General features: G+C 40.7%; 1 protein-coding gene across 2 annotated transcripts in view; it reads right to left on the bottom strand.

The window, feature by feature from the left end:
* The window catches only part of Bcl2l13 (BCL2 like 13), a 55,321-nt gene that overhangs the window by 16,635 nt on the left and 15,246 nt on the right, over nt 1-23,440 (bottom strand). The window contains exons 3-5 of one of the 2 annotated variants that reach the window (XM_028761126.1): nt 11,474-11,581; nt 9,383-9,539; nt 4,324-4,393 (exon numbers count right to left, since the gene is read on the bottom strand). In XM_028761126.1, the coding sequence (XP_028616959.1) occupies nt 4,324-4,393; nt 9,383-9,539; nt 11,474-11,581 (335 nt within the window). Of the gene's footprint in view, nt 1-4,323; nt 4,394-9,382; nt 9,540-11,473; nt 11,582-23,440 lie in introns of those variants that run through there. The other variant, XM_028761127.1, reaches the window with a different exon arrangement.

Raw genomic sequence — 23,440 nt, 5'->3', positions numbered from 1 at the left:
AAAAAATATACAAGAAACTAGTAATGGCACTCACTTAAGGAACTAGGTGACTGAGGGCAGGGTGAAGGAAAGGTTTCATCTTTGATTCTAGTATTTCTGTACTGTTTTTCAAGACAGGGTTTCTCTGTGTAACCCTGGCTGTCCTAGAACTCACTCTGCAGCCCAGGCTCACCTTGAATTCAGAGATCTGCCTCCCAAGTTTTGGGAGCAAATGCTTTTATCATCTGCTTGAAAACAAGGACTTTTCATGGTTGGTGCTTAGGAGACAGGCCTCATGCTTGTGGCAATCCTTTTGCCTTTGCCTCCAGAGAGCTGAGATTACAGGTGTGGGTGAGGGATCACACCTGGCAAATTAATAACTTTTACAGTTACAAGCTACCTTATGAAAGTCATCTAAAGTCAAATGTAAGGAGAGACATTATAAATTTAAATTATGCTTAATAACACTGTGGCTGAATACTTAAAATAATCATAATTCACAACAGACACTAACTAGCTATTCCTTCTTTTCAAAACAAACAAAACAAACAAACAACAACAAACCTAACGGGCTGGGGATGCAGAGTACCAGAGGCCCTGGCTCACTCACTAACATCACAACTTAGAAAGCCAGAGATGGAGAGAAGAAGAGGGAAGGAGAAAGGAGGGAGAGGGCAAAGTAACCACAGTCAGGTAGCCATCTGCATGCAGGCGCTTGTCTCAAACATCAAAGTCTCTCCAGGACCTAAGAAGGAATGCACGAGGAAATAACCCAGTCTCAGTTCCTTGTTACTAGATTATCAAGGAAATAATGGAATGGCAAAGTATTTCCTCAGAAGAAAACAAACTTTTAAAATGAGTCTGTTTCACAGTAATATCCTTTAGCTTTTACTTCAGGAAAAGCAGCCTAGAGGGAATTTACTTTGAAGTCTGAGTGGAAGAATGCAACACACATCTTCATTTTTGACATTCTCAAAGAACTCCAGCTCAAAATATATTAAAGCCATTTCTTACCACTAACGGACAAAGGGCTATGAAGAGTAAGATAGGCCTCTTACATAAGAAAACACATCAGGCTGTTTAAAACAAAACAAAATGGCCATTTATCTAGCCTAATACTGTGCCTTGAGCAGGAGCAGGTGAAGGACGGCTTGAGAATCAGTCTTGCAAATTCAAATCATCTCAACTTCAAAAGCCTGAGATGTCCTATACTGCAAAGCATTCAAACTTCCTATAATACTCCATAAACGTGTAACATTTTGAGACTGGGCATGCCTAACCTCCCATTATCAATTGGGGAAATGAACTGCAAACACCTTATTTTATGAGCCACTACATAAAATAACATTTCCTTTCATCGGTTACAAATTACCTCTTCCGTATGTATCAAAACCAGCACTGTCATTGAATACATAATAAATTAGTGTGAGTGTGACAACCTCTCCCGCTCCTGTCGCTGTCAGCTCAATCACAGCGCCTCTATTCACCAAAGCGTCAGTCTGTGAGTAACCTGTCTGCTCTTCAGCCAGCGCGCTCGGCTCCGGAGCTTTCCTTATCTGAGTTCTCGCTGCCATTCCAGTTCATCTTCATTGTATGGAACTAGCGCGCTCTCCTGGGCTGACACATCCTTGTTGATACTCGTCTTAGCAGACGTGATTCATATCCTCCACTTTCATTCCTCACACTATTCTGACTTCTTAAACTTACATGTATTTAATGACTGGGGAGGGGCAGGCTGAGAGTGCACCCGTACCTGACGGTCAGAGGACAACGCTGAAGAGCTCATTCTCTCCTTCCACCATGTGAGTCCCAGGTCAAACTCAGGTCACCAGACTAGATGGAAAGCACTTTCACCACTGAGCCATTTTGCCACCCCCGTTTTGCTTAAGAGGGGCTCTCATGTAGCTGAGGCTCACTTTAAACTACTCTTCTTCCTACTTATACCTCCCAAGTGTTAGGATTACATACCCACCACCACACCCAGCTCGTAATAATCGTTAAATGACTACTACACCAGGCTTACTCCTCTGACAACTTTTCTTAATGAACCTACAGACCCACTTGCTTTTATCTGTACTTTATTTATATTTCTTTGTTTTGTTTGAGACAAGTCTCATGTAGCCCAGGCTAGCCCATCACATAGTGGGGACATTCTTGAACTCCTGATTCCTTGCCTCTACCTCCCAGTTGCTGGCATCACAGACACATCAATGACCAGTTTAGGAGCACCAGTTTTTAAGCACAGTGTAGATAGATTATGTTTATATACTTAAACTTACTTTCCTATACAAGAAGCACCAAGAGTTACTTTTAAGTAGGGGTAAGAACATAGCTCAGTTGGGAGAGGATTTGCTTAGCATCCATGAAGCTACACATAAAACTAGATGGTGGTGGTTCAAGCCTGTAAACCTGGAAGATTACATGTTAATAACTGGAAGCTTAGAAGTTCAACCTCATCCCTGACCACATAGTTAGCCCGAGATTAATCTGGGCTAAATAAAATGCTGTTTCAAAAAACAAAAACAACAACAGGTAAATTACTTCTACAACTCATCTCTATCCCACGAGTACTCTATGTAATCTAAAACCCAATTTTGTTTTTTAGTACTACATTTTTTTTATTTTTTAATGTTAAAAGAAATGCTTGTCTTTTAATTTTTATTCTAAGTAATTTTCCCTCATGGGATAATAAATTCTGCATACGGAATATGTTTTCCTTAGACATTCTTGGGGCTGGAGAGATTGCTCAGTGGTTAAGAGCACTGTCTGCTCTTTTAAAGGCCCTGAGTTCAATTCCCAGCAACCACATGGTGGCTCACAACCATCTGTAATGGGACCTGATGTCCTCTTCTGGTGTGTCTGAAGACAGCCACAGTGTACTCACATAAAATAAATAAATGTTTAAAAAAAAAAGAAAGAAAAGAAAGAAAGAAATTCTTGTAATCAGATGTCCAAGAACCTTTCAGCACCAGAGAGGATGACTTCTACTGCCTTACCTTTATTCATTTATTTATTTAATTTCCTGACAGAGAATGAGGCAGAAAGACATTAAAAAAAAAAAAAAAAAAAGTATAGTTTGGCAATGAAAAAAAACAAATGTTCAGAAGAGAAATTGTAATTCTTAAAGACAAACTTCCTGCTCTGCCCTGGATGGTAAGACCCCTTAAATTCAAGGCATCAATTTATGAAAAGGCTTATTTGTTTGAATGGAGAGAGCTTGAACTAAAATACAGTTTAAGGGGCTCCCTGCTCAAAAACAATTGTCTTGGCACACACGCTGCTGTGTCTGTGGTCCAGGGCCAGGCTCCATCCTGAGCTGGCAGCAGAACGTGGCAGCAGCATCCACACGGCACTGGCTTTGCAGGCATGAAAGATGCAAGACTGAGAGCTTCATGAACTCTTTTGTTCAACGTCTTCCTGAACTCTGCTGAGGCCATACAACTGAAAGAGGCTTGGAGAGGCTACTGTGTGGAGATGTAAAAGTAAGGACTCCATTGCAGTGGAGACCCTGGGACACCAGAGACCATGGCATCCACCAAGGAAAGATGCAGGTATGGAGTGGAGCTGACTCAAGAGGCAGGCTACACGTCCACAGTGTCTCCTCACACTCTGCCTTTGCAAAGTAACAAGCAGGCGACACAGTATAAGACAACGGATAATCACATGACACAGTGGAAAAGCTAGAGCCAGCAGATCTTAACCAGTTGCTACTCAAGAGATCCTACACAAGTTATTTAACCCTTTCCTGAAGAGTCATCAACTTAAGTAAATAAATAATAGAACAGAAGCTCATTGTGCTGGGGGTGTAGTTCATTAGTAGAGTTCTTGCCTGGCCTGCACAAAATCCCGGGTTCCACACTAGGTCAACAGGGTATCCCACCCCTGTCCAGGCCCTAAATAGGGCAATAAAATCCACTGTGCATTCTTCAAAGAGTTTGGAATGATTAAATGATATATGACATGAGATATACTATTATGTGAACTATAAAACACAATGGTACAAAACTTTTAAAAGAACCAGAAGAGGTTATCTATTAAATAAACATCTCATGTTAACAAGTAACTACCTGGAAACAAACGTCATGTTTAATACAGAGGAACAGAGAAATGATGGGAAACTCAGGAAGCAAAGAAAAGGAGGCCAGCGTACTACAGAGCACATGTTGAGATACACTGCAGAATCTTGTAGTATTTCGTTAAAAATAAAGGAAAACTATTCACTTAATATAGTTTGGATTTTTGCATTAGTGCTAAGAGTTCTATGCTGTGTGATGCTAATAATTCTTTCTATACCTTATTATTAGCACTAACATTTTATAAGAGCAAAGATAATGTGGTTAATACCTTATTCCATCCGGTGGTGTGGACTGCAGTCTCCACTGTACATTCACGATATGCCTCATATGTCACTGGCCTGTGGACATTTTGTTAAAAGTCTGTGTCACAAAAAAGGACTAAAATTTCAGATGAATATATATACAGACATTATTGTATGGCTGAACTTTTTTCTAACATGACAAGGATTGTTCAACATATTGCTTTTCTCCCCCAAGATATGGCTTTTAATATTTGGTATGTGTTTCTTCCCAAAACATTCTCTGTATTGCTGGGGAGATCATTATAGCCTAGAAAGATAAGTATCCTAGCCATTATTTTTTAATGACGTGGCATTTATCTGGTAGGACTTCTACGTTGTAGATAAATGCCTGAATTACAGATAGAGAATCAAACAATAACATGTAAAACTTAACTCAGTTAAATGAAAACACAATATAGTCTTTTTTTTTTTTTAAGGCAAAAGTCTAAGCCTGGAGTGGTATAGAACATCTGTAATGCCAGCACTCAGGAAGCAGAGGCAAGCACATCTCTTGAGTCTAAGGCCAGCCTGGTCTACAGAATGAGTTCCAAGACAGCCAGGGTTACACAAAGAACCCTAATTCAAAAACCCAGAGTGGGAAAAAAGTATAAATGTTAAAAACTAATAGGTTAGCCGGGTGGTGGTGGCGCACGCCTTTAATCCCAGCACTTGGGAGGCAGAGGCAGGTGAATTTCTGAGTTCAAGAGTTCGAGGCTAGCCTGGTCTACAGAGTGAGTTCCAGGACAGCCAGGGCTACACAGAGAAACCCTGTCTCGAAAAACCAAAAAACAAAAAACAAAAAACCAAAAAACCAAAAAACAAAAAACCTAATAGGTAGGTTGTGAAGACTTTTTAAAGCTGAGGGAGGTCGTAGCCAGGCGGTGGTGGCGCACGCCTTTGATCCCAGCACTTGGGAGGCAGAGACAGGCGGATTTCTGAGTTTGAGGCCAGCCTGGTCTACAGAGTTCCAGGACAGCCAGGGCTATACAGAGAAACCCTGTCTCGAAAAACAAAAAACAAAAAAACAACAAAAGCAAAAAACAAAAGCAAAAAACAAAACAAACTGAGGTCCTGGAAAGTGGAATAGACACGGTAATAAGTGCTGCCCTATTTTTTACTGGAATCTAATATAAAATCCTGGAAGAGGCCAAGCCTAGTGACCCACGACTATAATCTAAGCACTGAAGAAGCTGAGTTACAGGCTAGCCTGAGCTATACAGTGAATCCAAAACAGTTAGGGCTATATAGCAAGAGCCTATCTCAAAAAACAAAAACAGACAAAAAAAAAAAATCACGGAGTGCAGAAAAATAAGCATGTCTTAGTATCTGCATATTAGTCCTAAGTCAGACCAACCCCTGAATTACTGTAAGAAACCACATGTCTCACTCAAATTTGAAGAACTTTAAACATTGTTTCCTTTACAAATTTAAAACAAACAAAAACATAGTAACAAATAATGTGAAGGCAACAATACCTTGGAAAATAAAATTATCCTTCCCATTTGGGATAAAGTATTAACAGAATTGGTTTTTTTTAAGTGGAGGCCAGGTGTAGTAGCATACGCCTTTAGTCTCAGCACTCAAGAAGCAGGCAGAGCTCTGAGGTATCAAGGCCAGACTGGCCTACATAGTAAGCTCCAGGACAGCCAGAGTAACGTAGAGAGACCCTGCCCCATACAACATAAATAAATAGATTAAAAAAGAAAATAAAAACCGGGAGGATACTTGTTTTTTTCTATAGGTTTTAAAAATCCAATTCCAAAAGCTTTTTCTGCCCTGACCACTCTAGCCTGTGGTTTCTTCAGCGGGTGAATGCATAAGAACAGCAGTAACTACTGCTTCTTAGCGGCCTAGAGTCTAAGGCTCTGCATTTCCCTACTGATACTTTACATCATACAGTATCACTTAGGAAGCCAAAGTTAGAAAAAGTTAAGGGAGCACATATCCTAAAACCACGCCTGGCAAACACCCAACTGGATCTAGTCCCAACAGCACACTGCTTCTATTTCAAGGATTCAGTCAAGGATTTTGATATATGCCAAAAAATGTCCAGATGTCACATGTAGCTTAAAAAAAAATTGCCACATAGTTATTATGCTTAACATACACTGGCTTTCAAAGAGTCAATAAGAATAAGAAAAGAATGTGAAATATCCCACTAATAACTTTTGGGTTTTTAAAATATTTGACTATACTGATTAAAGATATATTAAATTTTCACCAACGTCATATTTTATCTTCATGTGCCATGCACTGTATCTACTGAAGAGCACTGGTCTTAAGACCTCAGGAACCGCTCTGATGAAACAGGTAGCACTCAGGCACAGGTCAGCATCAGCTCACTGCTACAGTGCTGTGGAGGGAGGAGTCACACCATGCCTCTACCTAGTGATACCACATTCTCCTTAGTGTGTAAGGTTCCTTTACAAGTCTTGGGCTTTAGGCTTTGGGGCTTTGGGATTACGTAAGAGAATCCTGTAAAACTCAGACTTCCCCAGCTCCTCTACCATCCACCTACCTCTATCTCCCTGAAGCTCTACTGTAGCTATCAGTTCTTTTCCTTCCTTTCCTGAACTGTGTGTGTGGCTGCTGTGAGTCACTGAAGTCCTTACAGGGAATTTGGCTATCAGGCTACATATTTTATCATCCTTCAGAATGAAATAAGATTTAAAATACTATATGTACAAACATTCATGCACATGGAACATATAGCAGGTTAAAACATTCATATTTTAATACATAGAGAAGCAAGTAGCTGACTAACCAGCCTTCCCCTTATGAGGTCTTAGAATATAGCAGAGAAGAAAGGGTACCTTTAGAAATCAAAGGTATTCCATATAAAGAAGTCAAGATTATTTTCCCACTTTAGCAAAAACATTTGAAGAAGGAGACATTTCCACTATAAGAAACTGCCTTCAACCTGTATAATAATTGCATTGTTTCCAATGCATTAGTATCAGAGCTTAAATTTTTCAAAAGTAGACTTCTGAACAAATTTTACTTGCTATGCAACCAATGATAATGCATATTCCATGACAGGTAAGGAAAGTATTCTTGGCAAAAACGACCTAAGACAGGCTCAGTCTTGTGAAACAGTGATCATGGGAGTGTTACACACTGTTTATTGCCTTGCTTGTTCTTTGACTATTTGTGTTTATTATCTTGCTTGTTCCTTGACGATTTGCATCTATTGTATTTCTAGTTCCTCAACCTAGAACTGACCTTAATATTTGCATGTAATTAAAATGGATTAAAAGCAAAAAAGAGGAGAGGGGATGGGATGGGGGTTTCTAGTGACGGGAAATGAGGAAAGGCATCTGAAATGTAAATAAATAAAATATCCAATAAAAAAAAGAAAATAGCTATCACTATTCAGGGTTTGGGAAAAGTAAATATTCATCTAAATCAGTTTGTCTTAAAGTAAAAACAAACTCAGGGCACAGTGGCACAAACCTTTAACCCTATCACTTGGAAGGGCAGAGGCAAGGTGAATCTCTGTGAGTTCCAGGCCAGCTAAGATTCCACAGTGACAGACCCTGTCTGAAAAAATGAAGTCATACCATTCTGTTCATTGGAGAGCTGGTAATATTGCAGCCAAATTACAATTACCAAATGAAGAAACTGACATATGAAGACTGAGATGATTTGCATAAAGGGGGCTGGAGAGAGAACTCAGCAGTTAAGATGAAGAGCACTTCCTGCTCCTGCTCAGTTCCCAAACACCCACACTGAACTCTGTAACTCATGGTCCAGGGAACTCAGTGCCTTTTTCTGACCTTCTGGGTATCAACATACATATAAATAAAAATAAACCTTAAAGGCCAGGCATGGTAGTGGCACATGCCTTTAATCAGTACTTAGGAGGAAAAGGTACACAAATCTCTGTAAATTTGGTGAAACCCTGACTCAAAAAAAGACAAAGAAAATAAAACTTTTAAACTTGTACTCTCAATATACACACTATATGAACACTTAAGGACAGAGAATCTTAGTGAACCCTGCTCAATCCCCCCTTCACCTCTTCAGGATACATGGAGCTCAGGGACAGCAGCTCTGCTGAACACTTTAGGAAGCCGCACTGCAGACCCAAAGTTCCTGCATAAGCTTTAATTCCTGGCCACTCAGATTGTCCTTTCTACATTTCTTTAAGCTTGTGTCTGAGGTAGAAAATCCAACTATGGTTTCATTCCACTGAGTATGATTATGAATTTTATATTTGCTCATTTTACCAGAATATGCAGAAATAAAACCCAATTACTTCCTGAAAAACATGGCCAACTATAAACCCTGACTACATGAGAGTAAGGAATGTCCTTACTACACAGTGATTGGCATCTGAATTTCAGCCATTTGGTGAGGAATAAATTTCCTCCTAAGTGACCTATTTTTATCAAGTCATACTAATCCTGTAATTCATTACTAATTCCTCAATGATTCTCACTGAAAAATTAGGGGAAGCTGACTTTTGAAACTTATCTTAAGTGAAGGGGCTCTATGTTAGCATGCTTTAATTTTCACTAGCTTCTCGACTGTAGCTTTCTTATGGTGAGGGTCATATCTGGAAGGAAGTCATCGTAGGAGTACAGAAGCTACTCTCAGGCAGATAGGCAATCCCAAAGGATAACAATATCTGTGATATAGCTACAATTCTGAATACAGAAATCTAAAATACCAAGATAAACTAATCTCACATTCCAGTACACAAAGCCTTTGATGTAATATCTAGATAGAGATGAGCACTACATGGACCAGAAGCAGAGAGTGACCAGGACAGGGCAATGGCTTGTGTTTATATAGCACAGTACATGCATCTGTTGAAACCTGACAGCTCAACAGGTCAATAAAAACCATCAGGGCTTTTTGGATATTTAAATCCCTGCTTCAAGGCAAATCTGGCATTCAAAACACAAAGCAGATGTTTTAAGCTCAAAGGAAAGAAAAGTGAAGAACCACCAAAGCAAAGCCTCAGCCATCAGCCAGCCCAGGATGCTGGACACCCAGAGACCCCTTAGAAGAGGCACACTCTACTCAGCAACTGCAACTCACTGGCTGAGGAGCGTCTGCAATGCTTTCTGCAAAGGCTCTTTCAGATCCTGTGACACTCTTTCTCCAAGATGAGCCAAGCAGTCTTCTATGGAGCTTTCAGGGTTAGCAGGGCTAAATACTGGTGAGGTGTGACAGTCAAAGCCTGTGCTGGTGAAGGCTGAAGACAAGAGAAAACAAAGACCAAAATCAGTAAGTGGTACCAGGGCTGGAGAGATTGCCAGTAGTTAAGAGCACATGCTGTTCGCTCTTCCAGAGGACCAGGAGTGGATTCCCAGCACCCAGTCCCAGGAGATCCAAAGCCCTCTTCTGGGCCTCCATGGACACTAGATACACACAGACATACATGCAGACAAAACAACCATATACACTTTTTTAAAAAAGTACTAAAAGTCATGCTACTAGCCAGGTGTAATGGTGTACATCTATAATCTGGAGGATCTCAAAAAGGAAACCTGCCTGGGCTACACTGTGAGTTCAAAGCCAGCTGAGCTATACAGCTAGAACCTGTGTCAATAAAATAAAATAAAATATAAATTAAAAAATCAGTCAGGCATGGTGATACACACTGGGAAGGTAGAGGCATCACTGTGAGTTCCTGGCCAGTCTTGTCTACAAATTGAGTTCCAAGACAGCCAGAACTGTTAGACAGAGAAACCCTGTCTCAAACAAACGAAAAGCTGGGCATGGTAGCACACCAGGGAGATGGAGGCAGAAGACCAGCCTTGGCTAAACGGTGAATCTGAGGTCAATCTGAGTCTAATGAGATGATCTCAAAAAACATATTAAACAAAAAAGAAAGGAAAAGAAAAGAGAAGAAGAGAAAAGAAAAAGGGTGTGTTTATGACAGTCCATGAAACTAAGGTATTTACTGTTAAGAACCAGAGTTATAAGGTACTTGGAAAGATTAAATAATCACTATACATACTGATCTTGTCTGGAACAGAAAATTGATAGGTCCTAAATTTTGAGGTTTTTATTGTCTTATTTTTTAGATGGAGGTCTCCATATATAGCCCAGGCTGGCTTTGAACTCATTCTCCTACCTCAGTCTCTCAAGTGCTGAGATTATAGGCATAAACCACTATGAATGGTCTATTATGAATGGTCTATTTGTAAATCTATCTATCTACCTATCATCTATTTTCTGCCAGTGTTTGTCTCACTGTGGTTCACCTGTATTTACTATGTAGCCCAGGATGGCCTCAAACTTATAAGAATCTTCATCTCTGTGGGGCGGTGGTGGCACACGTCTTTAATCCCAGCACTCAGGAGGCAGAGGCAGGTGGATTTCTGAGTTCGAGGCCAGCCTGGTCTACAGAGTGAGTTCCAGGACAGCCAGGGCTACACAGAGAAACCCTGTCTCGAAAAACCAAAAAAAAAGAATCCTTATCTCTCTGCCTCCTAACTGCTAAGACTATGAGCACAACCCAGCACACCCAGTTTGTTCATAAATTTCTATTCATCTTCTTTTGCAATTAACAAGAAACATAACCTATCAGTTGTTTATTGAAAGTTATTAGGCTTTATGTATTTAGGAACACACACACCAACAGTTTAAAAAACAGAGGCTATGAATTTTGAAGAGAGCATGGGAGAGGCACATGGGAGGAACAGAAGGAGGAAAGGAAAGAAAGGAAATGATGTAATTACAATGTTTCCAAAAATAAAATATTTTTTGTTGTTGTTTTTTTGTTTTGTTTTGGGGGCTTTTTTGTTGTTACTTTCCAAGACAGAGTTTCTCTTTGTAGCCCTAGCTGTCCTGGAACTTACTCTGTAGACCAGGCTGGCCTTGAACCCACAGAGAACCCTGTCTTGAAAACCCCAAAAAAAAAAAAAAAAAACCTTTGGAGGAGGAAGAAGCAGCTGTGGCAGTTGCTGCCAGATGTGGTAGTACACATCTGATTCTGTGAGTTTGAGGCCAGCCTGGTCTACAGAGAGAGTTCCTGGACATCCAGGGCTACAGAGAAGCCCTGTCTCAAAACAAACAAAACAAAAACAAAACAAAAAAAAAAGGAGAAAAAAATCAACTAAATCAACCAAACCAAAGCCAACAGAATATGCTCACTGCTCAGGAAAGTAGGAATGAACAGACCTTCAGAGACTTCTCTGTCCAAGGATTTCAGTTCTTCCTCAATCTCAGATTTAAGTTTTAATAAAACTTCTGGATTCAGGGACTGTGGAGCGACATCTAGTTGAACTCCTGAAACAAACAAGAGAAGACAAGAGAGGTTGCTATAGCAAGAGGGACAGATATGTTATTAGGATCCAGCGGCATTAGCCCCATGTGGAGTCTGTGGCAGAAGGGTCACTTCAGATCAGGACTGTAGAGCCAGCCTGGGTGTCATAGGAATACCTGATCTCAAAACAACCAACAGACAAAAAACAAACCTATTTATTAAGTCAGGAAACAAATCCATTTCATTATCAAGGCTGGAAGGTATTTTTGCAACAGTAACAAAGCTGAGATACAGACTAGCAGAAGAGCATCTGCCCAAATGCAGGCCCTCAGTCTGACCCCAGAATCGAAAAAAAGAAAAAAAAGAAAAAGAAAAGAAAAATAAGAAAGAGGAAAAACAAGAAGAGACAGCAATTAATAAAAGCATTTAGGGCTAAGTACTGAGAGTGAAGTCTAACATAGAAAAGAAATCCCCCCGGCTGGTGAAATGGTTCAGTGGTTAAGAACACTGACTGCTCTTCCAGAGGTCATGAGTTCAAATCCCAGCAACCACATGGTGGCTCACAACCATCCACAATGAGATCTGATGCCCTCTTACGGGGTGTTTGAAGACAGCTACAGTGTATGTACATATGATAAATAAATAAAGTGCACGTACATGTAATAAATAGATAAATAAATAAATAAATAAATAAATAAATAAATACCTTTAAAAGAAAGAAAGAAACCCCCGCTCATTTCTGCCAGAAACGAGAAAGAACAGACTCCAGAAACACACAGCAGGAGACAGAAGAGAATGATATCAACAGGCATTTTGGCTACTTGTTTCAAGTGAGTCTCACTTAGGCCTCCTCTCCTTAACTTTATCCAGAAGCATATGGAGATAGGGGTCTATCTCATCTCTCTGTGCTCTGTATTACAGAGCCCTAAGAAAGGCTCTGTCTCAGCATTTGGGAGTCAGAGGCTGCCAAGTTTGATGCCAGCCTGGTATGATAACAAATTCTAGGTCAATCGTAACTACATGTGTAGTGAAATCCTGCCTCAGAAGTAAACAGAGCTCTCAGTAAACAGCAAAAAACTCTGAAGAACTGTGCTCAGCCCAGAGGAAAGCACTAGAGCTTCCCGTGACAGATAAGTGATTCCTGGAACAAACTGATTCCTGGAACAAGTACCTCTCTGTTCTTGGCTTTGACTAAGAATCAATCTAGGACCTTATGGACAGCACAGCTTTGATGTCATGCTCAGACTGGAAATCTACAGTTTTCCTACTTCTCATTTTACTCCTTGGATTTTTCCATTGTATATGTGTGCAGGGCGGGGGAATGTATACAAGTGTGCATAAAATCATACATGCACTTGTGTGTACGTGTAAGTAGAAGACAGGCTGACATCAGATGCCTTCCGTGATTGCTTTATAACATTTCATTTATTTGTTGTTTGGTGAGATATATATATATATATGCATGCCTTTATAAATGTCTGTATACTGCATGAATGCGTGGTGTTCATGGATGCCCTAGAACTGGTGTTAAAAATGATTGTTGTGAGTTGCTGTGTGGTGCTAGGAATTGATCCCAGGTCCTTTGAAAGAGTAGCCAGTACTCTTTACCAACACAGTATTTTAATTTGGGAATTTAATTTTATTTGGGAATTTCACATCATGCACCCCAATCAAGCTCACTTCCCAGTCCTCCCAGGTCCACCCCCATCCTTGTCACACACACACACACACACACACTCACACACACACACAAAAGGGGTGGGACACAAGTCCAATTTGGATTGTATATACACTCACTAGAGCATGTTCAAATTCCCAGTGACCACCCCACCTAAAGAAAACTGAATCCTTTCCACCTGCATCCCAGCCAGAAGCCATCAATTGTGGAAAACTAGGCTTTAACATCCTTATCACAATATTTCTTTTGGCATGTTTAGTGTTTGTTTTTAAGATTTATTTATATATACATATATATACTATAAATATATATTACATAAATGTGTGTGCGCATGTGTGCACACACACTCTATTTGTATGCATGCTTGCATGACAGGAGAGGGCCATCAGACCCCATTGTAGATGGCTGTGAGCCACCATGTGCTTGCTAGAGTTGACTTCAGGACCTCTGGAAGAGCAGCCAGTGCTCTTAACCTCTAAGCCATCTCTGCAGCCCCCTTATCACTATTTTTAAGAGTTCTCTTTAATGGCTTCCTTTTCAGCTGTTACTTTTAGGGACTAGAAGGGTATGGGTTGTCATAGAAACTTTCTCTGTCCCTTTTTCTCAACTGTTCATCTGCAGGCATCAGTGGACACCACTGTGAAAGTAGCTTCCTTGCCTTTACAGTTGGTGGGAGTGCGAATCCTAGGTTTCTACGTGGTTTCTGACAACATCCCAGACCACAAACATCCACAGGGTCGCCAACATCAGCACATGCCTAGGATCTCCACTTGATTTCCAGTGGCGGCATGGACCATGGACCTCAACATGGCCATAGCCAGTGTTCTTAACTGTTGGGCCATTTCTTCAGCCCATCATCTTATTTTTCGAAACAGGGTCTTTGCTGAACTGGAGCACACTTGCTAGCCAATGAGTTCTCGGAATCCATTGGTCTCTGCCTCCCAAGTACTGGGTTATAGAACAATGCCACTGCATCTGGCTTTTAACCATGTGGGAGCAGGGATCCAGCTCAAGTTCTCAGGTTTGCGTGGTAGGCACTTTACTAACAGAGCTCTCTCCTGAGGCCTAGCATACATTTTTTTTTTTCAGAAGGAGATGAAATAAGAGTCTTAGTAAATAGCCCTAACTGGCATCCAACACAATCTTTCTGTCCCACATTCCAGTTGCTGAGACTTCAAGCATGTGTCATCATGCCTGGCCCCATACTGCATACTTATAAGCCACATCAAATTATATGTGGTGAAGAATGTTTTTTAAGTAACCTACCATGAGGCTAGAGAGATGGCTCAGTGGTTAGGAGTGTGAACTGCTCTTCCAGAGGACCCAGGTTCAATTCCCAGCACCCACATGGCAACTCACAACTGTCTGCAACACCAGTTCCAGAATAATCAGCACCCTCACACAAACATACATGCAGACAAAGCACAAACACATGTAAGTGCACATAAAGTAAAAATAAATCATAAAAAAAAATAAAAAAGAAGCAACCAAGCATGAATCTGCTGCCAGTGTCTTCACTATAAGCAACACACCCTATGCTTCCTTTTCACCTCATTGTCCTCCTTTTTCCTTTTTACTCCAAGCATCAATTTAAGTCTGCTTCTCCATCATGTCTTCAGTCTTCAGTGATGGTTTTGTTTTTTTAAGATAAGAGTCTCGACTATCCCAGGCAGGACTTGAGCTCACTAGATAGTCAAGGGTGACCTTGAACTCTGATTGTATGCCTCCATGTCCAGTTTTATGTAGTCTGGGGACTGAGCCTAGGGTTTATGCAAGCACTCTATCAACTGCCCTACATTCTTACTCTCCAGTTACACTTACCATGCTTGAAGTTCAGTAGAAGGCTTTCAGGCTCATTTAGAGAGTAACACGCAGCTAAACACTTACATGTACTCTAGCCTATATCTGATGCTTTTATACTTTGTTCTGACCAGATTACAAACACTTTGAGACACTTGCATTGTTGTCTAAGATTTATGTCAAATATGAACTAAGGAAAGACAAATACTTGGTAGTGGTGGCTGTCACTATCTACTGTGGTACAGACCTAAAGGACTATAGTGGATAGAAGAACATGTACAGAACATGACCTCACTGCACATACAGAACACACTGCATATACAGAACACACTGCAGGCAGAAAAAGACTCATACAAAAAAACCCTGAATTTCTATAACTTATACAGACAAAAAGATGGCTCATATATAAATGTAAAGAAATAAAAAGCTATTTACTACTGCTTTGAGGTTACTAAAATAGCAAAAATTTTAAAAAGTAAGTAAATTAAGAAGTAATTTTCTACAAGAGAATATGAAAACCAACCAACCACATATACAAGGCAATAAATACACCATTTATTTATGGCAGTGGATCAAGATAGGAAATATAAGGAAGGGAAGGAAGGAATCGGACCTCAACTACTGCCTCCACACGTATGAGAACTGTGTTCTCTAACCAAAGCGTAAGATGTCACTTCAGACTGACAGTCTGTAAATCACCAGCCCTCATCAGCACTTGCCACACGCACCGATGATCCATGAAGAAACAACATTCAAAAACAGACCTTCTGTCTGCAGTGGTAGCTCATGCCTGTAATCTCAGCATTTGGGAGACTGAAGCATAAGAACTGTCACAACTTCAAGGACAGGAGATAGGGGTTGGGGGAACTAATCATTCTGTTAAGTGATTTATTACTGAACTCTAGAACGTATGATTACAGTTTTTGTACACAGTCTCAAATAAGAAATAAGTGATACCATCTGTCATGAGCTTCTTTCTGGAAGACACGCACGTCCAAAACGTACACAGCCCCTACAACCACCACCAACCCACACAGTAAATGACATTTTCTTGGTTACCATATGCCTCACACCCCAGCACATTAAGGAGAAGCAGCTGATTCGAGGAGTGCCCATTCTCATGAAACTGACATGATGCTGACCTCACAGGACAGGTTGTCATACTTGATAATAAGCCATGTGGAAAGCCTACACCAGAAAAGGGCTACTGCTGTTAGGATACAAAAGGCTAGCTAGCTACCCAAGGACAGACAGACTCAGTGATCTTCATCTAATTAATCCTCTCCACCCAGACGTAACTACACAGCAGGGCCAATGCAGCATGAATCCTGTTCAATGAATGCAGGGAAAATATTCCAAAGACAAACAGACATCAGCACACTAAAGTCCACCCACTTCAATCCAAACTAAGAGATAACTGAGTCAGCAGTCAGCATGTCCTAGCACTGAAATTCATCCAGAGCTTTCGAACTGAGTACCACTAACACATTTTGGCCAACTGAATGGACTAAATCAAAGAGAAGTAAATTTTCTACCTACAAATCTCCAAACTGAGACACACTAAAATTACCTCTGAGGGCAGACTGGAGAAATGGCCTTCTTGTTGCTCTTGCAGAGAGCCTGGGTTTGGTGCCCAGCATGCACAATCATTCATGGCTAGAGTTCTCTCTATCGGATTTTCTCCTTTTGACCTTTGCAGGCACCAGGTACACATGTGGCACACATACATATAGGCAGGTATATAGGCACTAAGGTGCATAATATAAAATAAATAAATCTAAAAATAATGTTTTTCAGCCGAGCATAGTGGTGCATACCTTTAATCCCAGCACTTAAGAGGCAGAGAGAAATGGATCTCTGTGAATTTGAGGCTAGTCCAATCTACATAGAGAATTCCAGGAAAGCAAAGGCTACATAGTGAGACTGTTGCTAAATTAATTAACTAATCAATTAAATTTTAAATTAAGTAGCTGAGCATGATGGTATACTCCTTTAATCTCAGCACCTGGGAGACAGAGACAAGCAAATCTCCTGTGAGGTCCAAGTCAGCAAAGCAACACAGTGAGACTCCGCACCAGTTTTTCTGTTTTATTCTCTTTTCTCTTCTTTTCTTTTTCTTTTCTTTTCTTTTTTTGTCAACTTGATACAAGCTAGGGTCATTTGGAAAGAGGTAACTTCAACTGAGAAAATGCCTCCATTAGATAACTTTGTAGGTGAGTCTATGGGATATTTTCTTGAATAATGGTACATGTGGGTGGGTCCAGCCCACTGTGGGCAGTTGTCCCCCCGGGCAAGTGGTCCTCTGTGAATTAAGATCCCAGGCTGAGTAAGCCACAAGGAGCAAGGCAGTAAGCAGCACTCCTCTGTGGCCTCTGCTCCAGCCCCGACCTCTAGTACTCTGGCATTTGGCTCACTGCCTTGCCTCCCCTCAATGACAGACTGTGTTCAGAACACATAAGCCAGATAAACCCTTTCCTCCCCAAGCTACTTCTCATCATGGTGTTTATTTGTCGTGGCAATAGAAAGTAAATTAAGATAAAAAACAAACAAGTCTGAGCCTGAACTAAGATCCCAAGTTTGTAAGTTATAGAGAGTGACAACAGCAGCCAAGTGTGGTGGCGCATGCCTTTAGTCCAGCACTAGGGAAGCAGAGGCAGGCAGATCTCTGTGAGTTCAAGCCTAGCCTGGTCTACAAAGAGAGTCCAGGACAGCCAGGGCTAGTTACACTGAGAAACCCTGTCTCAAAAAAATGAAATAAAATAGTAAGAGCAAGAAGTCCCATGTGCTGGACTCTCACTGTCCAGAGAATAAGGAGGTCACTACATAAGACTGTGTCTCAGAAGCAAACAAAGAAAAAGACAGCAGATCATAATAAAACATGCAGAATTTAAGACTAGAAATATATTTATGATAAATAAATTTCTAATATATTTGTATTTGTTACTTTTTAGAACTAAATCTCATCATGGACTGGGTTAGCTCTAAACTCACCGTCTTCCCACTTCAGTCTCTAGAACTCATATGGAATGGCAGGTGTGCATCACCATATCTCAGCCTATCAAATTTTTGAGAAGGGTATCAAGGCTGTTCAAGTACAGAGTAATGTTTTCAATACATAGTGGTCAAGAACAACTAGGTATTCTAAAGAAATCAACTATTACTTCAAACACACACACAAAACAAATCACCTAAAAATTAATTGGAGACCTAAACTTAAAAGATAAAGCTGCCAGTCAGTGGTGGTACAGATCTTTAATCCCAACATTCAGGAGGCAGAGGCAGGAGGATCTCTGTGAGTTTGAAGCCAGACTGGTGTACAGAGTGAGTTACAGGACAGCCAGGGTTACATGAGAGAGAAAAAGAGAGACAGAGACAGAGAGAGAGAGAAAGCTATGAAACTCTAGTCAGTGCTTTCTGAAGTAACATCAAAAGCATAAGAAATCAAAGAAAACAAGCACTGAACCTCATCAGAATGAAACTTTAGTAGCAGGAAGGAAACCTTAAGCCATGAAAGTACAAATCACTAAATGGAAGGAAGTACCTAGAAATCACATTGGGCATCCAGAATATATAAAGAATCCCTACAGCTCAACAATAAAAGAGAAAAAATGATAGGAAACAGAATTCTCCACACATATACAATGGCCAGTTAGCACATAAAAGTGTGTTCAACATCAATAGCCACTACAGAAAGACAAATTAAAATCACAAGGGCTTGGGAGCAAAGGGCCTAAGACATGACTCAGCAGGTACAGGGGCTTGCAGCACAAGCATGGTGACCTGAGTTCTACCCTCAGAACCCACTCGAAAATGAAGAGAACTAATTCCACAAAGTTGTCCTATGTCCTATGAACCTCCATATGCAACACACACACACCCAAGTATGGTGGTTTACACTTACAATAATCTTAAAATTAACTGCCATAAGTTTAAGGTTAAATTAGGATACAGAGTGAGTTCCAGGCCAACCTGAGCTAGTGAGACTCCACTTCAAAAAGTCCAAATAAATAATATTTAAATATAGAATTACATATGACAAAGCAATCCTACATCTGGGATCTATTCCAGACAGAATTCAAAACAAGAGCCAGGGATGTAGCTCAGCTGGCTGCCTGCTTGCCTGGTATGTAATAAAGCCCTGGGTGCCATCCCTACTGTCACATAAACCAGGCATGTTTTATGTGACATGCTTTCCCTGCTTTTGCTTCAGCCATAGGCCCATAAACCTGTAAGTCAACACTCGGAGTAGGAGCTGTAGGACTTCAAGGTCACCTCCAGCTACACAGACAGTTCATGGCTAGCCTGGGCTACATGAGACCTAGTCTCAAAACAACAAAAAGAATTCAAAGCAGGAACTTAGTACATATTTGTACATCCATGTTCAAGGTAGAAGAATTATTCACAATAGCTAAAATGTAAGAAAACACAAATCTCCATAAACATATGAATGGATAAACAAAATGCAAAATGCAAGATATATATATATATATATATGTGTGAAAGAGACACACCACAATGTAAAACACAGGTCACAAAATGACAAATACTTAATATAAAATACCTAAGAGAGTCAAATTCATAGAAAATTAGAAAAATAGCAGGCACTAGCAGTTTTAGAAGGACTAAGAAGTTATTATAAACATATGTATTTGACTGACACATTACTGTTGACAATGTAACTACCCTTCCAAAAAAGAATTATATAAAGCTGGGGCTGTAGCTCAGAGGTAGGACACATAATTAGCATCCATGAGACCCTGGGTTCAACTCCTAGTACTACACAAAAAAAGAATAGAAATGTCTCCTTATTAAATTAATGAGCACAGAAACAAAGTGGTCTGTGTTAATATATGCCAAGTCAAATGTAACAAAACATAATACTCGGCATACAATATGCAAGGCAGAAGGATTCCAAGTAGTCAAAATATATAATTCAAACCAAGTATGGTAGCTCACACTGGTAATCCACCTAGATCAGGGCCAGCTAAGCTACATGAGACCCTGTGTCAAACAAAAAAAAAAAAAAAACAAACAAAAAACACAAAGAAAAGAAAGAAAAGAGACTTAACACAAACTAGTGTGGTACAGAAGCCTAGTTCAGAAAAAATGTGTACAAGCTAACTACTCACAGAAAAGTATACCGAGAACATGACTCACTTAGGAAATAATGAAAAATACATAATGTGACAGAAAACCCTCAGCTGTGAACAGTCCACCTTCTATAGCCACCTCTCAGTTACTGCTCCCCAAACTTGAAACGAAACCCTAACAATAGTGCTATAATAAATCCTGTTCATAGGCGATTACACAGGAGTGAGACCTAAGTCAGGGAATAAACAGGTGGTAACAAGACAGCCAGAAGAAACTAGTGTTTTTCTTAGGAAGGTTACTCTAATGTTTGGTCGTACAAGCCTATAATCTCAGCATACAGAAGGCTTCAGCAGAGGTCATAAGCTTAAGGCCAAGTGGGGCTCACAGTAAGACTCTGAAGCTCAGAGGTAGGTAGAATGCTTACTGAGCACAGCAAGGCTGGCTCTGACTGGCTGGTTCACCCCAGCTGTTGTGGCTTACACTCCTCCCCAAAATGACTGACTTAATCTGGCTTCTCTCAGCTTCTTTCTGAATTGTTCTGCTTAGGCTAGAGCTAACTCTGGCAATTTGTTCTAATCTTCTGGCCCCTTCATATTCTCTGATGTCAACTGCCTCTGCTGAACTCAATCCCACTGTACTGCTTCCTGCGCTGACCGACTGAACTGCCTGGTTTACAGAGCAAGTTCCAGGATAGCCTGGGCTACACAGGAAACACTGTCTCAGGGGGAAAAACAATAAGGACAGCTACCAATTTTTAAATTTTAATTCTTGTTATTATGAATGTATGTTTGTGCTCATCCATATGTTTTGTATGCATACCACAGTACACATGTGAAGGTTAGATGTTCTAGACTCCCCGCCAAGGTGACTCACACGCCTGACATGAATGCTAAGAACCAAATGCAGGTCCTCCTGAAGAGCAGTATGTGCTCTTTACCACTTAGCCATCTTTCTAGTCTTGCTCTGTTTGCTTTTTGAGATATTCTCATATAGCCCAGGCTGGACAAGACTAGCCTTAACTTCTGATCTTCGGGCAGGCTTCTTCCTCTTTATTTTTACGTGTATGGATGTTTTGTCTGTATATGTACCACATACATGTCTGGTGCCCAAGGAGGCCAGAGAGAGGGTCAAATCCCCTACTGGAGTTGCATACGGTTGTGAGCTGCCATGTGGGTGTTGGTAATTGAACCTGGATCCTCTAGAAAAGCAGCCAGTGCTCTTAACCACAAGCCATCTCTCCAGGCCGGGCCTCAGCTTCTTGAGTGCTGAGATTAGTGACACCTACCAACACACAGCCTTCATGTTTAGGTTTAGTCTTCTTTTTCTTTTTTTTTACTTATGTGTATGTGTGTGTGACTATATTCTAGTGTAACAGAGGCCCAAGGAGGACAGAGAACTAGCTCCTATCTTAGTTAGGTTTCTACTGCTGTGACAAAACACCCGGACCAAAAGCAAGTTGGGGAGAAAGGGTTCATTTGGCTTACAGGTTACAATCAGTGCACTTCCCATGCTACAGTCATGGACTACCTACTGGAACAGCTTTCCTTAGCTCCTGACATCCGATACCATCACCATGTGCTACCTGTCTACCTAGGACTGCCTTGTCTTTAATAAACCATGCTTTATTTCTTTTTCCCTCCCACTCAAATATACATGCAGGCAAAAGATTCATACATATAACATTTTTAAATTTTTAAAAATGACACCATCATTAAAAAGAAAAAAAAAAGAAGAAGAAAAAAACTACAGAGCCGTTGATGCCAACACTCGGGAAGCAGGAGCAGGCAGATCACTGAGTTCCAGTGAAGCCTGGTCTACATAATGAGCTCCAGGACAGGGTTACACAGAGAAACCCTACCTCCAAAAGAACAAAACAAAAACAAAAAAACAAACACCTGGAGGCACACACCTTTAATCCCAGCACTTAGAAAGTGGAAGCAGGCACATCTCTCTGAGTTAGAGGCCACTGGACAGCCAGGGCTTCATAGAGAGATCCTGTCCCAAAACATGTAATCAAAAAAGAACTAAAGGATGACTCATGTTTCAAGCCTGAGTAGCAAACTTTGTTGTTTGGTTGGTTTGATTTTTGTTTGTGTTTTTGAAATTAATGCAGAAACAGAGGCTGACAGTGTGTACTTGAGGGACTAACAGGAGTATCTGAAGTTCAAGGCCATCTTGGGCCACAATTCTGCCTCAAAATAAAGGAAGAGACAAGGAAGGGAAAGGGGTCTTTTTTTTTCTTTTAATGATTTATTTTATGTGTGCTGGTCTGTATGATGGTGTCTGATTTCCCTTGAAGAGAAGTAACAGACAGCTGTGAGCTGTCGTGTGGGTGCTGGGAAATGAACCCCAGTCCTCTGGAAGAACAGCCAGTGCTCTTAACCACTGAGCCATCTCTAGAGCCCCCAGAAGGGGGATAAATTTTAAAAACAAAAAAACTGGGACATGTGTACAAAATCAGCTATGAAGGTGAGCATAGCAAGAATCATAAAACACTAAAGAGCTTTACAAAATGTGGCCCTGGCCACAGCTCCAGACCTGTGCTTACCAGACAGGTGAAAGGGAACACAGTTGTCATTTTAGTATTTGTTTGTTCGTGATATTACAGGTTCAATCTCAGTACTACCAAAAAGAAAGAAAAGAAAATACAAATAAATGGACAGGAAATAAGGGCCCAAAGTAAAATTTAACTGGAGCACAGCCACCCTCATCCATGTGTAGGTCAGGGCTGTTTTAGGGCCAGCAAAGATGACAGCTGCAACCCAGACTCTGTTTTTGGCTTCACGGTGCTGCTTATCACAAACCGCAGTGACAGTGCTGTAACTCTAGCGTCTGACCACTGAGCACCCGTGCCAGCTAACACACCACACTGTTCCCTTTATTTCTCCTGTGAATGCCAATGTGTCAAACAAGAAAAGAAAAAAAAAGGGTTTTTAAATCTTCTGGCTTTAAGGCACAACAGTGTAGATGTCATCAAGAAAAGGCAAAGTATGGAGCCTACTGTCCTGAGATTATAGAAAAGTATGGAGCCTACTGTCCTGAGATTATAGAAAAGTATGGAGCCTACTGTCCTGAGATTATAGAAAAATATGGAGCCTACTGTCCTGAGATTATAGAAAAGTATGGAGCCTACTGTCCTGAGATTACAGAAAAGTATGGAGCCTACTATCCTGAGATTACAGAAAAGTATGGAGCCTACTGTCCTGAGATTATAGAAAACCAGAGATATCATCAAAGTATGGAGCCGACTGTCCTGAGATTATAGAAAAGTATGGAGCCTACTATCCTGAGATTATAGAAAACCAGAGATATC

Source organism: Grammomys surdaster, unplaced genomic scaffold (genome assembly GCF_004785775.1).
Source record: "Grammomys surdaster isolate TR1022 unplaced genomic scaffold, NIH_TR_1.0 126660, whole genome shotgun sequence".
Lineage (NCBI taxonomy): Eukaryota > Metazoa > Chordata > Mammalia > Rodentia > Muridae > Grammomys > Grammomys surdaster.
The sequence above is the reverse complement of the archived record's forward strand: the minus strand, read 5'-3'. Positions and strand labels throughout refer to the sequence as shown.